This window comes from Motacilla alba, chromosome 2 (genome assembly GCF_015832195.1).
Source record: "Motacilla alba alba isolate MOTALB_02 chromosome 2, Motacilla_alba_V1.0_pri, whole genome shotgun sequence".
Taxonomy (NCBI): Eukaryota; Metazoa; Chordata; class Aves; order Passeriformes; family Motacillidae; genus Motacilla; species Motacilla alba.
The window spans coordinates 100,009,883-100,022,829 of NC_052017.1; the positions used below are offsets into that span (position 1 = coordinate 100,009,883).

General features: G+C 38.5%; 1 protein-coding gene across 3 annotated transcripts in view; it reads left to right on the forward strand.

The window, feature by feature from the left end:
* Positions 1 to 12,947, forward strand: part of PIEZO2 (piezo type mechanosensitive ion channel component 2) — a 289,028-nt gene that overhangs the window by 124,932 nt on the left and 151,149 nt on the right. For all 3 annotated transcript variants that reach the window (XM_038127336.1, XM_038127333.1, XM_038127335.1), the window contains exon 4: positions 10,706 to 10,748. In XM_038127336.1, coding sequence (XP_037983264.1) covers positions 10,706 to 10,748 — 43 coding nt within the window. The remainder of the gene's footprint in view (positions 1 to 10,705; positions 10,749 to 12,947) is intronic.

The following is a 12,947-nucleotide window of genomic DNA, read 5'->3' on the forward strand; positions in this document are numbered from 1 at the left end:
TTCTCATGTGAAGTGTCTTCAAAGAAATCACTGCACATAAAAAGTGAATTACTGAAGTTTAGATTAATTTAGCTCTAAATTAAGTTTAGATTTAATGCAAATGTTTACCTTCACATCTCTTTTCAATAGAAGTCAATGTTTTTATGTAGACTTGTTCTTTGTTAGAAATCTTTCTCTTTTACACTTTCTTACCCATTTTCCTATCAAGTATATTTTTTCTCTCCTTTGTGTCTTTGCTTTCATTTCAGAATGTAACAGGTTCATTGTCCCCCAATGCCATGAGTAGCTCACATTTGCAACTGCATAAAAAATACTCAGTGCATTTCAGCTGGGAAAGACAAGAAATTTTAATAACCTTTATTCTTTGTGGAAAATGTTGCCAAGATGCCCAGATTTGTATATTCAGTTTTTCTAAAATTGATGCAGAGGAAAGTTTGGGGTGAGACAGTTTTAGGAAGTGGGCCAAAATTATTTAGACAAGTTCTCTTGAACTGCAGCATTTTTGTTGTGTATTATTTTGAGCAGAACAAGAATGTTTCCAATAAGTTTTTTAATACACACTTGGAGGTGCTTTATAAACTGCTTATTCTCTAATTCTGCACCTGTGTTCCATCACTTGATACACTAATCCCACTGTGGGACCTTCCAGTTTTTCAGACCTGCTTGGATTGGGAAAACTTGCCAACTGGCAGCACCTTTGAAGTGTTGCTGTTGTTGGCCGTGCATCTTTGAAAAGAAGCAAGCAATAAAGTGTTTGTCCTCTTTCTATTAGGCCAGATGTAATATCACTTCTAATGAACCAGCATGTGAATAAATAAAACACATGATTTAAGAATGCATTTGAGAGTCACACACCTAAACAGCCCATGACTTTTGTAAAATGAAAATCCCTGCTGAGTAGAAAATTGTTACTGCTCATCATTCTCTTCAGTATTCACTCGAAAGGTATGACTCTCTTAATACCCTAATGAAGCACTCAAATTAAACACATTCCAGTGAGGACAATATAACCACACTTGAAGTAAGTGTGAGAATATTCTTATCATTTAATAGCATGTGAGAATGGCAAAGATTTCAGTGCTTTTATTGATTTTTTTTGGCTAAAACTTAGCCAAGCAAACTAAATGGAGAGAAATTACTCTTAATACTCCTAATTAAAGCTTGTAACTGTAGAAAGAGCAAACTATTTGTAAACTGTTTAAAGCACACAGAAAAAAAGCATGGAGTGCTTTTAAAAATGGAAATTATTAGGCAACCCAGTGATTTCTTTAATTTGTTGATAGTGCTCATGCTATTTGTGGCATACTAATTAAGTGTTGGGAAATTATCTGCTAGTACACTGAATGTAATCCTGCAGTCTGTTAATAGATGAAACTAAAAGCAATCACATAGAGCTGGATCCCTTTGAAAACTGTCTGGGTACTTCTAGAACAGGCTTCACCAGTTCCACAGGTCATGATCAAAGCACAGACCACTAATACTCACCTGTGGCTCTTGTCCCCAGCCAGTGGCAGTGAAATCCAGCAGATGTTCCAGGCATGCAGAGGAGCAGATTGCAGGTGACAAAGTGCGTGACTCATGTCTCTCCTGGCTTGGGGGGGGTGCTGAAAGCTGTGTGCTTGTGAGTTGGAAAAGAGAGGTATGGGTGAGTAGGGGTTCTCTCTGGTGTTGGTGTGTCTCACCAGTTTGAGTTGCCCAAACTCCTCCTCACCACCCCCTTGTCTGTATGGGCTCCTCTCCCAGCGAGTGGCAGCAGTGCTTTCAAAACACTGATTAGAAGCAAGGGATTGGGCTGAACCTGTGACTGGCACCTCATTGCCTTCTGTTTTCCCTGGGTTTTTTTGTTGGTTTTGCTTCTTCTGAACACCCTCATAGCTACACAGACAGCTCTATCTTAAGTGAGAGGAATGGGAGCTGAAGAGCAGAATAGCTTTGCTCTTTCTGATCTCACAGACTAGAACTTCATGAAAATTCGAGTGAAATCGCAGAATTGTAAGCTTTGCAAAGAGAAAGAAAATTAAACCTAAAGAAACCCTTTGTTCAGTGCTTACATATTTATACTTGTCATCTGAACTACATAAAGCATCTTCATATTTTAAAAATAACATCTGTTGCTATCGGCCTGTCCTGGTTGTTTGAGTCTGTGTGCCTTCTTCACACTACTGCCCAGAGGAGCACATCCTTCTGCATCCAGATTTCTTCTCTGAAGGAATCTCTGGGAGTGAGCCAGCTTCCATGCCCTGAATGTCTTGCTGCCGATTGCAGTCACTGCTGCCTTCTCTTAATGGCATGCAGACAGAAGGAGGGTTTGAAAGTGCTGCTTTTTGCTTCTGTGCAAGGTGGTGTGCTAAGTTTGTACACAAGCCTATTTTCTGAAGTTTATTCTGGATATCATCCTTCCCACAGCACTTGTGTCATTTTAGTCACTGAAAAAAATTTTGGGTGGGTTTTATTTTGTTTTGTTTTATTTTTTGAAAGCTGAGAATGTAGACAGGACCTTATGCCAAACAACAACAAATTGCTGTCTTCATTGTACTGTGCAAAAATTTCCTTAATCTGTGAGGGCAGTAATGTGAATGAAATGGTTCTTTAGTAACTTTAGAAAAAAAAAAAGTTAAAAAAAACAGAAAGCAATTTCAGAGAAAAAGCATGGTTTACCTGGTGTGCAGTATGTTAATGGAGTCGAAGATGCCACCACTGCAATGCTGGGGTTTGTTGTCATGATGTCCCTCCCATTTCTGTGCAAGATTTCCTAGTTTCCTATTCTTATTTATGACATCCATAATTTCTTGTGTATGGATGTGCTACTGCAGACACACTTCTTGTTTATTTCCCCCTTTCCTGTGTGTCTATGCTGAAAAATCCATGAAGAATCATGTGCCCACTTCCCCTCCTTCAGATGAGACAAAAAGAGAAAATGAGACAATGAAAAGCAAATTCTTTGTGCTGGTACACTGTGGACATTCAACGCTGCAGGAAACTAGGTGGATGTTATTATTCATAACAGTATATTATGTTACAATAAAAGTAAGCAGAGGGTAGGTCTAGAGGTTGGAAGGATGCCTGTCACTTACACTCTTGGGATAGGAGATGAGAGAATTTTTCTACCAATAAAAATTGAGAAAAACCTTATTTTCTTCAGGCTTATGAAAAATTAAACCTAATACAAGTTTTCTTTTACTTTGAAAACGAAAGCAAAGCCAGTCTGCCATATTTGAAAAAGGACTCATTAAATTATTATTTGTCCTGTTCAGAAGGTCTGGAGTGAACTTTGATCCTCTTAAACTCTGTGAGACTCTGGCTTAAGTTGGCAATCCCCCATGGCAGCAGCAGGAAAAGTAGCCTTCCTTTGAGGCTGCTCCCTGGAGCCTTGACACGTTTTCTGCTGTAGAGAAGAATAAGAGATATCTAAGGACCATCTGACTTGTTACCCTTTATTCCCTTAGTGGTTTTCTGTGCTGATGACCTGCAATGTTCTGCTCTGAGCATAGTTTGCTTTTCCTCATCCATTTTTGAAGTGGTTGACAGTGATGGGGAAAGGGGGGTGGTTCTATTTCAAAAGGAAGAATAAAAGATAGCAGAATGAATTCAAATCTGAACTATCCTTGGAAATTTGGGTTAAAACCCACTAACCAACCATTACAGCAAACAAATAGATAAATAAAATATTAAACAAAAGCAAAAAAGCCCTTTCCATTAGCTAGCTGTCTTGGGTTTCATCTGGAATACATTCCCCAAGGATATTCTAGTGCTTTGGGTTGCTGTTTTGCTGCCTCATTGAGAAAATAAATTTGAAATTAAATGAGGTTAAAATAAGAGTGGTTTTAAGCCTGTGTGTGTTGCAGGGGAAGATTGCATGTAAGTGTTTCTGATATATCTAAGCAGATAAAAGTAGTAATGATTTTTACAAAAGTTAGGGAACCTGTCATTCTTGTGAAAAATCTGGTTAAAAAAAAAATATGTGAAGCAATTCAGCTGATTTAAATTTTTTTTTGTTACCTGTGTATCATTTTAAACAAATCTTTCATGGGAGAAAAATGCAGAAAGTACTTTCCCACATTTTCTTTCTCCAAGTCATTATTTTTTTCCACACATCTCTGTATTTGCTGTTTCATTTTCAGGTCATATTCATGTATAGAGACTGATTTTTTTTTTTAATTGTTCCTCACTGCTATTTATTTCAGCAAACTATCAAAGCCCATTAACTCAGTGCAAGGCTTTCCAGGTATTTCTATAGACTTTGCATCAGGTTCAGAGACACAGGTTTTACCATCAAGCAAAGTGAGCTGGGATCTGGCCCTGCCTCCAGCAAGATGCTGGATCAGTTATATCCCAGGTGCACTGAGGGGTGTTTCACATGGTGTTGTCTAGCTTAAGTTACACAGTTAATTTAAAAAACAATGCTCCCCCAGCCCCCCAGTTCCAAGTGCTGATCAAGATACTGAGGAAAAAAAAGAAAGAATATGGATTAGGCCTATGAAGCTGTGCTTTTAGGGTCCCCACATCTATGTGAGAGCTCTTCTGACACATATCTGGAGCCCCAGAGCTCCCAGGGAAGCCACAGGCTGGAAGAGGTGACTGTTCACATACAGCTGCTAATCACTTTACCATAGCCATTGTCTTCTTAATGTTCACCTTAAAGCAATATGCATATGTGTGCACACACACAAATGCAGTATCAGAACTATTGCACTTTGCTCTATATTCCTCCTCTGCTCATTTTATTAGTAAAAGTTCCCACTCATAACATCTCCTCAGAGGAGAATTAGCATTTTTGATGATGATTATTTTTCCGGTTAACATGGAATGAGTCAAGATTTCTTTTTATTGGAAAGCAATTTTTGTATCTCACTAAAGTAATTTATTATTTTCCTCAGAGGAGAAAATACACTGTAAATCTTTCCCATGACATTATTGTGAAGGGATCAAATTTGTGCTCTTTATTCAGTAAAAAATTCTGTTGAAAGCTGGTATGAGTGGAAGGCAAGTAAAGACTTGCAACATCTGATCTTTCTTCTTGATATGACTCTTTCCTGGTATGTAGTCAGCAATCACTTTCTTCATCTAGACAGAATCCTGGACCACCGGCCCTAAGCTTCTATTTTACTGGTGGTTTTATTCTCTTCAGCATGCACAGCAAACTGTAGCAGCCGAGATTTTCCCTTCTTCTCCTGGAGGAGTTGCTTTAAAAATTAAATAATCTGCTGTCTTGCCTTACACATTTGGCTCCCTGGGGTTTTATACGGAGTGTGACAGTGCTGAGCTCTGTTTGTACATCAGAGCAGTAGAAAGGCTCCTGCTCACTGCAGTGGATAGGATGCAGCCCAAAAAACAATCTTAAAGGTGAGCACTCTGACCTGCCCCTTCATTCCTCAGGGTGACTGTAACTGGGAAGCTTTTCTGGGAACACTCCTGGACAGGCGTAGGGAGTGGTGGAGTGAGCTGCCTCTGTCTCAGCAAGCAGCACAGTGTGATAGGGGTGAAGCATTTGGTGCAGAGTCCTTATCTACCATGTTTTAATGTGTTTTGAGTGTGGGTTAGCTCTGCTCTGGTCATCAGACAGAACAAGAGCTGGTGGCTGAAACACAGCAGTTGGGTCCTTGGGCTGTGCTTTAGTTTCATGTGAAAGGAATCCAGTTTGTGCACTCAAAGATTGATCTCTTGTGCAGACGAAAGCATGGTAAAAAATTTGCCCAAGAAATATTCTCCAGTTATGAATTAAAACATCAGCATGAACACAGCAGAGTAGTAAAATGCCATACTAGGAGATCTCATGATAAAGTGTTGTCATTATCCCGGATGATAGACTGGAGATAAAATTGCAAAGTGGTGAGTGCAGGGTGCAGGCTGAGTAATTTGAATCAAGGGAAGAGGAAGTGTGTGAGAGCTTTATTTCTCAAAATAGACAGATGGATGCTAAATGCTGAGGTAGCATTGTCTGATGCCCTTCATATGAGAGAAATGATTATTTCTGAAGGAGTCATGTTGCATGTAACTACCTATTGGATAGGTAAGAGTAAGTAAATAGTAGCAGTACCTCTATGGTACTGTGCAGCAAGTAAGAAAAAATTCTTCCCTATGCCACCTACATTTCTCTAGTCAAAACTACTGTTTGATTTCATAAAACCTGTGGTTTTATATTTGTTAAACAACAAAAAGTAGGATTTCTGAAAAAAACATAGTTGTTTTTGTTTGGAAGAAGATAGAAACTTGCTACTAAGAACAAGCAACTGTAAAAGCTGTTAATAATATGTGAAACTGCTGAAACAAGTATGTTCCGACTATGGCAGTTTTTATCAGGTGTGAATATTTCAGCTCATTAGAAATGGTAACACTTGTTAGTTACTTGTTAGTAAGTACTGAGGTGATAAAGGAGAATGCACAGCAGAGCAATGTTTACCAATCCATTGAAAATTGACTGCAGACCCTCGAGTGGTTTATATAGTATGTGTGTCTCTACTGAAAAAGAAGCTGTAGCAGGACAAACCAATGTGTTCATTTAATTTTTTCAGAGCTGTAAGGTGTGCGTTCAAGAAACTCAGGTACCCCAACTAGTCTGGCTGGGCTGGACTCTGCAAAATTCTGCCCTATTTTCTGTTGCTTGAGAAACAGAGTTGAGAGAAGTGGCACCTGCAATGGAAAGGTTTAGCAAAGTGTTTATTTCCATTTCTGGAGTATTCTGTACCTCTGTTTTGTATCTCTTGAATATGAAAGGATTTTTTCCTTATTTTTTTTCTATGGTTTGGAGAATACTAGTAAGTGTCACAGGCTTAAGATCAAAGTTTTGAAATTGATAGGAATATTTTAATCATTACAAATTCAGCTGTTCTTCCAAAATTATTTTTCTTCAAAATGTTAGAATAAAGATCACTGAAGTTAATATTGCAAGAATATCTGCCTGTTTCTGAAGTATCATAACAGGTTTATGTACATCACATCTGAATGTTGCTCATGAGCTAAGTGTGATGGGGTAGGTCTGGTACCTTGCTTGTTCCTTCAGAGAGTCTGGGTGACTCTCTGTGACACCCCACAGACAGGCTCAGAAAAAACCTTTTTAACTTTGGATTGATGGAATTAACAGACATTTTTTCCTATTCTGGTCTTTGGAGATCTTCATATAATTCTGATTGTTTACTTGAATTTTGACAGGCTCTCTTAATGCTTACTGAAAAATGTCAAACATTGTCTTCTGATTCCGTCAAGCCCTATTTTTCCTGTCTGGTCCTTATGTCAGACCACAGTGAGAAAAGAATGCAAGAATTATTATTCTAACTGTTAGAAAGCCTCAAGAGCAGAATCAGGCACAGGCATGTTGTTCTTAAAGTAGCCACTAACTCTGGAGCAATGAGAAAGCAGCAAGCTGTTGGTAATCACTGCACATAGTCATGGGGACCACAGGATCCACAGGGACCTCCATGCACACATGCATGGGAATGGCAAAGAAGGTATGAGTTTCAATTACAATGCATGCCAGACTTCTCCCTCAACAGCTACAGATCTCTGCAGCAGTGGCAGACACAGCATGATAGGGCTCAAGGTGAATAGTTGTGCAACCTCCATAAAAGGATGAAAAACATTTACCCAGTATTCTTCCGCAAAATTGGTCACTTTGAACACTCAGCTAGACAGAGTGCTGGGGCATCTTGTCTAGCATGTGCTTTTGTCCAAGGTTGGACCAGATGATCCATGACATCCTTTCTGATTTGGTGTTCCATGATTCTGTGATCCATGAATATGTCATTGTGCGTTTTCCTTGTGTTTCCCAGCAGTGCACTTCAGCAGCAAGGCACCTGTTTTGTAAAGGTGAACAACCTAGCAGTGCTGTGTGAATCCTCTCATCCTTAGTAAGTTCATAGTAAGCTGGGAGTTGTAACCAAGCCAAACTAAATATGGCAACTGCCTTGTGAATGAGAGCCTACCTGTCAAAGAAGGCAACTTTTGACTTAAGGAAGATGTTCTGGATTTTATCTTATTAAATCTCATATTCTTATACTCTCATTTGTGTGCTAGGATTTCATTGAGTGCATATGTGACATGGTATGCATGTTACTATTGATCCTATTAAATGTGAGCAGAAATTCTGGAAGTGCATTATGCTTCATCTCTTTGAAGAATATTGAAGCTAGGTCTGTTAATGTGAAACAGAATTTTTGGAATAAATGAGAATGGTCAGACACTCTGAAGAAAGTATCTAGAAAAAAACTTAATTACATGGGTACCAGATTAAGGCATTCATAAAAACAGTTATGGTATTTTTGTTGTGGTGTTAAAAAAAAAAAAAAAGCAAAGGGAAGCCGCATTAAAGTAACTCAAGCATAGTAGCTGATTGATTCTGAAAGTCAAGGGGTGAATATTTTCCCCAGTCCCAGCAGAGAGAAGGACTGAATCAAATAGCCAAATTCCTATTGATTTCCTTGGGAGCAGGATCAAGTCTTTACTTCTTGATTAACTCCTTCTTTTTTATTTTAATGAGAATTATGTGACTTAAACCCTGTTTTATGTTTTGGAAGCAACGGGTAAGGTTTAAATCCAATAGTAGGTTTTCTAGACTTTTAATAGCGCTATTCTTTTTAGTGCTTCTGTTACCTCAGGGTATTTACTTTTGGCTCTTAGTGTGGTCTAGAAGTTTCTACTATTGTGAATGGATTTGGCAAGTCTTAAAACCCAATGTTTAGATCCTAAACATTTTAAAATAAGGCTCCATAAAAAAGATTTGTTTTTTTAATATGAAATGTTAGTTGTGTTCTTGGCAGGCTTTGCTTCAGAGGAGTCAGATGCATTTCAAAGACTATTCTGGTGGCCAGCTGCAGCCAAAAGATTATTTCAAACCAATGGAGACCCCAATTCCCTTTCCTCTATAGATTTTTTCCTTTCTCTCTCTCTCCCCACCCTCTGTCTCCAGGAGGACTCTATCTATATATTACAAATGAAGTGTAGCCAATCATGGGGTGAAAAATTCGTACACAGTTATACATAACAGTGGAAGGCACAGAAACTCAGACTAAAGATGCCAGTACTGGTCTTTGCTTCAGGAAGTGCTGTTGAGATTTCTTTTCTTCAACACTCTTCAAATCTTCAGAGTTCAAAAACCATGGCTACTCTTCCAGAGCCAGCAGGATTGCATAATATATGGAGAATTCCTTGTGTCTGCCCTGCCTCCTGTGGAGTGGCACAGTCATCTTTTTAACAATGACTTGATTCATAGATGCTGTGTGAAACCAGTTACACTCCAGAGATGAGCAGAAGATAATGGGTTTGGGAGATACATTAATGGAGAGGGTCTTTATTTATCTCATTCATTTATGGTTCATTGTGCTAAACATTATTTTCATTTTTCACATTTATTTGAAATAAATGTGTGAGAGTATTTCTTGTCCTGCTTTAGAGGTGTCTTTAGAGGACTTTTTTTCCATAAAATATTATCTCAGTGTGATGAGTGTATTGTCTTATGTAGTTGTGCAGGCAGAAGTTTTGCCCCACCTCAGGCAAATACAGATGCCACAGTAGAAGCTCTCACTACTCATCAAAAAATCAACATTGCTCAGTTATTACAGAACAGAATTTAACTTCTTATTTTTTCCCCATATAGTGAAGGTAGAGCTTTCTCAACCTTGCTTTTGAAATATCTTTCTTCTTTGTGTTTTGCTGGATATGGGCCTGAAATCCCTGCCTGCTTTGCACTGAATGGGGGCAATTAAAAGTGCTGCTTAATGTAACTCACAGGGAATCTTTTTGTTCCTAATTTATATTTCACCTTTGGGTGATGGAATGCATCAGCAACAGGAATTATTGTCACTTCTCTGATTTTGAGAATTGAATGAATAATTGAGATGAATCATTCAAAAAGAGCTGTAGTTGCTTACATGGCATGCAGTCCTGTTGCATGTCCCACAGCAGCACAAAAGGACAGAGAGCAAACTATGATGCAGCTTCATGTCCTCCTACACGTTGGCTGAGCAGACCTGCATGACTTGAGATATTTGTCCTCTTAGTAGCCTGTGTTTATAATGACCTCATAATAGTTTTTAAAAAAAACCAAAACAAAACAGACTGGCAGAAAGGTAAAAATCTACCAAGAGCTGAATACTAAATGCCTAGTGCTTGAAGTGTGTCTGGGGGTTATTTTTGAGAAAATCTAGGTAAAATTTGTATTAAGTGCATCAGGGTCTGCACATTTGAGTAGTTTGTGGGGCTGAGTCCTTGATCATTTTGAGAAAGAGTCCTTCGCAGCTGTTTGCATGAAGGGTTAAACAATAAAGAAAGAATATATGTTCATGCTTTTGCTTAAAAAGTAAAGGGCTGGATTTCAGAAGGAGCTGTAAAGCTTTCAGCAAGAATCATGCGAACACCACAGTAAAGTGAAAAGCTGAAATGTGAAGAGTGCATGATGTGAGGTGCCAGCTCAGCGCTTCCACATCACATTGCTCTAGCAGAGGAGACCACCCTTGGAATTGCAGTGAACTGTAGCTGCTCTGCAATGTAAAGTTGTATAGGCTGATACCCCTGTCACTGTTGTGTCATCTGGTGGTAGTCTCTCTCAACAGTTCTCCACTCTGGGGAAAACACGTGTTATTTACAGGTACTTCTCTAGGGGTGGAAAAATCTCCTTAATGTACAGATCCCAGCTGCACAAGGAAAGGAAAAGAGTGTTCATACAAAAAAGGTTCTTTACTGAGGGTGTTTGTTTTTTCTCCTCTTTGTGCAGGTTCGACATGGGAGAAAACATTACGGCAGATTGGTTTTGAAAGGTAAGCCATACATTTATTTCCTTACTAGTGCAAAAAGGTAAGGAAGAAAAACTGCATAGGCAAATGTGCACAGTTATTTATTTTAGTCGATTGAATGTATCAATGACCTCAAATTTTGAGTGGAAGTCATGCAGTGTCATGCACATATGTGTTCAGCTTTTCTGTTTATGTCCTCCTCTCTTTCCCAAGCCAATCTGAAGCAACTTATTCATTATATGAACTTGGCTCATCATGTGGTTTGCTAGTGACTATACAGCATGCTGGTATTAAAAAAAAAAAAAGGGACACACCTTTTAGCCACAAATCATACTTATGAATGAAAATATTGCTCTCACTCATATTTTTTCCATGAAACTTCTAATCTCTGACATATGAGTTGACAAAAGTAAATGAAGTTGAAAGAGGAGCAAAGCTGGCAGAGACCTATTTAGCACCAGAGGAAAATTCAATATGCAGCATTCCTCAAGTGCAAGAACTTCTTGCAGACAAACTTAGCCACAAGGTCATCATACCAGAACCACATGTCTGTCTTGTAAATTAAACAGAGACAAGTCCAGTAAAGAGTGATGTAAAGTAAAGAAGGATTCAGATGCTCAATGTCATTTTTATTCTTCTACAAATGGTAAGCAGAAGAATCTTCTCTCCATTTGAAGTTCTGGATATTGTTTAAAATTAAACACTCATTTGCTAAGTTTGATGTCCTCAAAAGTTGGGTTTTTTTAACAGGCTGATTTTTGTTTTTTTTTTTCCCAAGTTACATCCACTTTGGTTCCTGATGAGCATTTCATTCAGCATGATACCACAGGGCACTGCAATAAACCTTTCATCACCCAAATTGTGAATTAGCATCTGTTGATGCATCTGTTGGTGCTGCTTCACACCATCAAAAAAAAGTTTTGAGGAGTTCTGGAATTAATTGATACTCCGTGTCTGTGTTTTGAAAGAGAGAATGAATAAGGGTCAGCATCTTTTTAGCTGAGTTCATTAGAAGTTCTGTGGTGGCAATTTCCAACTTCTGAGATGTTTCAAAACAAGAAGAAGAATCCATGCTAGCTGTGTATATGCAAGGTATATACCACATAAAGGATGGATAATTATTGATAGACTAAATTACAGCTGAGAAGCCTTCCTGAGAGGAGGCTAATATGTAGAAGAAATTTCTGTGCAGATGCCATGATTGCCACTCTAGTTTGAAAAGCAGAAAGGCTTTTGAATGGCACTTCTGCACCTTGAGAGATTGATTGTCACTCTGGGGTAACTTTATTTGAAGCAGCACATTAGTTAGCACAGATGAGGTGAAGATTTGAATGTAGTTTTCTTGCCATAGTCATAGAATCAAATGTGTTTTCTTATGAGCTTTTTCAGAGAACCAGCAAGGAGAAAAAAAAAGGAAGATAAAGCTTTTCATACAGATACAACAATTAAGATTTGGGGTTTTAAAAATAATAATATCCATTATCCTCCCTGTATTTTTAACACAGTATTTTTTTATGACAGGAATATATCATAGAATCGTAGAATGGCTTGGGTTGGAAGGCACCTTAAAGGTCATCCAGTTTCTACCCCCCTGCCATGGGTTGTTTAGAGCCCCATCCAGCCTGGCCTATAACACAAGGTGTGGGGCATCCATGACTTCTCAAATTGGTTGAGTAAAAGGGTAATGAGAAACATATATGTGAAGTTCAGTGTTAACTCCTTTATAGCAATATTTTCTTAATATCATATGTCACTGCTTAAGATCAGTACTTTCTGTATCTTAAAGAATAGTTTCCAAAGCAAACACATTCCTATATGTAGTACCTGGATGCTGGAATCACACTTGCAGTCACAGAAGTAGAAATCTCAGGTCTGCAGATCTCTTAAAGTGGAGAGCTTATTGTGGGGATGTATCACTACATCTTTTCCCTAATCTTATTCTCTTCAAAATCTCTTTTTGGCCACAAATACAGACAGGTTAGTGAGCTACATCTACGTTAGCTGTGATCCAATACAGCTGTTCTTGTGTTTATTTATATAAACTCTAGGGAAAGAAGCAGCAGAAGCTATGTCTGGCGATTTAAAATTTTATTCTCTGCAAGCTTTTGACTTAGGCACACCTGAGTCGGCTTTGAAATATCAATAGCATTTAAATGTGTTGTTTGAGCAAGGACATTCTCATTCAGGAGGGAGGAAGCAAGATTTTTAGATACACAAAAGGTG